The sequence below is a fragment of the Pundamilia nyererei genome, unplaced genomic scaffold, assembly GCF_000239375.1.
Source record: "Pundamilia nyererei isolate P.nyererei 1_Seehausen unplaced genomic scaffold, PunNye1.0 scaffold00512, whole genome shotgun sequence".
Lineage (NCBI taxonomy): Eukaryota > Metazoa > Chordata > Actinopteri > Cichliformes > Cichlidae > Pundamilia > Pundamilia nyererei.
Window position 1 is genome coordinate 29,758 of NW_005187913.1, and position 3,335 is coordinate 33,092.

General features: G+C 48.3%; 1 protein-coding gene across 1 annotated transcript in view; it reads left to right on the top strand.

The window, feature by feature from the left end:
* focad (focadhesin) overlaps nt 1-3,117 on the top strand; it is a gene marked incomplete at its 5' end in the record, with an annotated part of 14,490 nt that extends 11,373 nt beyond the window's left edge. The window contains 5 exons of the mRNA XM_005754150.2: nt 48-128; nt 198-326; nt 406-521; nt 862-1,122; nt 2,889-3,117. Coding sequence (XP_005754207.1) covers nt 48-128; nt 198-326; nt 406-521; nt 862-1,122; nt 2,889-2,993 — 692 coding nt within the window. The remainder of the gene's footprint in view (nt 1-47; nt 129-197; nt 327-405; nt 522-861; nt 1,123-2,888) is intronic.
* Nucleotides 3,118-3,335: the final 218 nt, after the last annotated feature.

Below are 3,335 nucleotides of genomic sequence, written 5' to 3' on the forward strand. Positions count from 1 at the left end.
ACACACTGGGAGCTACTGGGCACTAACTACTTTGATCCAACTCCCAGTTCCTCCAGATTTCAGTTACCTCTCAGAGAAAAGTGTCGTCAGATCCACGACGGAGTTCATCGCAGAAGCTGGACTCAAAGGTTTGTGACATCTGCAGAGCTCGTTGTGTTTGAAGCTGTAACTCTGTAACATCCTCTCTCTGGGCCCAGGTCCTCAGGCCTCCCATCCAGGCCTGGTTAAGACCGCCCTCACCGCTTTGGCGTCAGTCGGCGCCTCTTTCCAGTATCCGCCCATCAACTGGAGCGCCGCTCTGTCTCCTTTAATGAGGATGAGCTTTGGTAAGAGTTGTCGCTCAGTGCTGTCCGTGAAGCACAGCCACAGATCCTGTTCAGTCTGTGTTGTTGTTGTGTTTTGTAGGAGAGGATGTGCAGCACCAGTGTGTTGTACTGGCAGCCTGTCAGACCCAGTCCTCCCACAGCGCTGCTCTCTTTTTGGGCTCCTGGTTGTCCCCTCCCCTGGTCCACAGTCTCAGCGTAAGTCCAGTTGTGTATTAGCGCTGTGACAGATGATATTCAGTTCTCCATCAGGTGTATAGGCTGGTCCACTTTAATCTGTTGTTTCTGGTGTCCAGCTTATATTTGAACAGCTAACAGGAGCATCTCAGCCTCGCCTCTGAGCTCAGCTGCTTCTCCGTCGTACAGCAGCTGAATAAACGTCTGAATAAACAGCGTTTGGCTTCTGAAGCTGAACAGATGCTCTTTAACCGTGACACACATGCAGTCTGTCTCTGCACTGCTGTAGGAGAGCATGAGTCCAGTACCTGTTACAATGATGAAGGCTTTGAGATCCTCACTGGCTGTCTGTCTCCCCCAGTACCAGACCCGGGCCCACCTCTATGAGACTCTGGGCTCGTGGATGAAGCACGTGACTGAGGACAAGCTCCAGGTGTATGTGGAGAGTTTGGGGCTGCAGCAGTTTCAGGAGGACCTCCGACCCCAGCGCGCGTCCCTGTGTGGCTCTGTGCTGCGGGGCCTGGCTCAGGCCATGGCCCTCCCAAACCCCTCTAGCAGCTGCTGGACCATCCTCTGCTCTGCCACGGAGAAGATCTTCACCTTCCTGCCCGACCGAATCCAGGTGCAGTGGAACTGCTGACTGTTATCACTGACACGTAGAAGCTTTTTCTTTGATGCATGGCTCTGTCCCTGGTTTTACGCTCGGGGGATCCTGATATCCTCCGATGCTCCCGTCCACCCACAGACACGAACAGGAGCATAAACCCATTTCATTCAAAGCAAGACGCTGTGACACATGCTGTAGGTGTGCAGAGCTTCAGAGCTCGGCTGGAAACGAGCTCTTCTCTTCACCGCAGCAGCTTCAGCCCATCGTTAGCTCAGCTGTAAGAACACGGGCCAAACACAGCATCATAATAACAGCAGTGGTAACAGTTACAGTAACAGCTCACTTCAAAGGGAGCTCTGGCCCCTCCCTGTCTGTATCTCACATATCTGTTTCCTGTGCTCAGTTATTATATTAATGACATAAGTAATACATAATTATCTTGATGGATGTTGGATGAGGAGGCCTGATAGAAATGCCAGTCAGGTTTATAACAAGTGCAAAGACATGATGTGCAGCAGGTTCCTGTTAGTGTTCGTTTGATGTCGTCAAACTCAAAGTTAAACTCTTGGATACAAACTGGGTGCTTCAGTGAAACATGCAAACATTTGTACATGTGTTGGTGGGATGGCTGTCTGGGTTTATTAGGACAACATTAAGTTTGCAAACATAAAAACAGGATGCAGTCATGATTACATCCGTAGCAGAACACACAGGACATGTCAGCTGGATAAGCTGAGTGAATGAACACAGAGCGTTCCCTCTGTGTGTGCAGACTAACTGTAGGTGGTCTGATGTAGGACAACAGCTGCTTAATAGGCCAGATGTTTTCAGCTGGAGAAAGGTGAGACGCAGGTCACGATGAAGTCTGGCTGTAGTCAGACAGATGTGTGTGCCAGTTCCAAAGACACTAACGACCTTCATCCCTTCAGAGATGCAGGGTCTGCTCCTCCTCCTCTTCATGAGGAAGCTGTCACGTTTGATGCACCTGGTCAGAGAAGTGTTGACAGTTTGCTGCAGTCCATTTAAAGCTGATTCTGCCCATAGAAGACGACCTCTGGACCATGGTCACATGACCTCTTGATGCAGCTGTAACCAGCACATCTGCTCGCTCTGGCTGACAGTGATTTCTGTGACACAGCTGTTGCTGTTTCTGCCACTCCAGACCTCCTTTTACCTTTGTTTGTACAGGCCGTCACATTGAGACTCACAGGAGAGAGCTGATCTAGACCAGCATGTTCAAAGGACAGTAAAAGAAACAGGAAAACAGTCAAATAGTTGTGTGAGGACCACGGGCAGTTACACTCATTTTAGCCTTTGTCCAGATCCTCTGTAGTCTTCACGTTGAGCAGCATTAATCTCCTCAGTCTGAAGAACAGCACAGTGGTCGTGTTTCATGCTACTTGATGCTAGTGTGGCTACATTTCAGCTTTTGAATGGCTGGAATAAGTTAGTTGATGATATATGTGCGCTGGTGTGTCGCCTACCATTGGCTCCCTGAGTTTAACAGCTGCTAATAGCTGAACCTGCTAGCCTGCTCTGTTCACCTTTCTGTGAAACCAGCTGATCTCCTTCAATCAGTCTTTGTCTGTTTTGAAACCCTGACTTTGTGTGGTCTAACAATTAAAGCCTTTTATTCGTCCTGCTGCTGCTGGGCCCTGCTGGCATCCAGCTTTGCCTCTTTAACACATGAACACAGGTTCAAAGCTGTTTAAATGACACATTTTAACTAAAAAATAACAATTTTTGTGCTTGTGTTTGATTTTTTTGTACATTTGTTTCAGGATAATGAAGTGGATCTGTATGTGGGCGTGGCCAAGTGTCTGTCTGAGATGTCTGACACAGAGATTGAGAGGATCATGAAAGTCTCTGAGGTACAGTGTTCATAACACCAGCAGCAAATGAACAGAGGCACCACGTCCACAGTTTCCATGTGGGCAGAAGTACATTTGGTTTACAGGGTAAAACACATGTTGCTGGTCTCGTAGTGGAAGGAGAAATGGGATTAATTCCAGTCACCTGTAGCTCATATTGCTTTATTATTTATAGCTGTCAGTGTGTGGACAGTAAAACCTGCATTCTTCCCAATGCCCAGCAGGGGGCCCACTCTGAAAGCGTGCATTTCTAAAAGGAGCTCTTTAAGTAAACGTTCAGTTCAGAGGCGGAGCCAGACATTTGAAACACCCGGGGCTTAGCCCAAAGAGTAGTATGCATGTGGGATATTTTTTTTT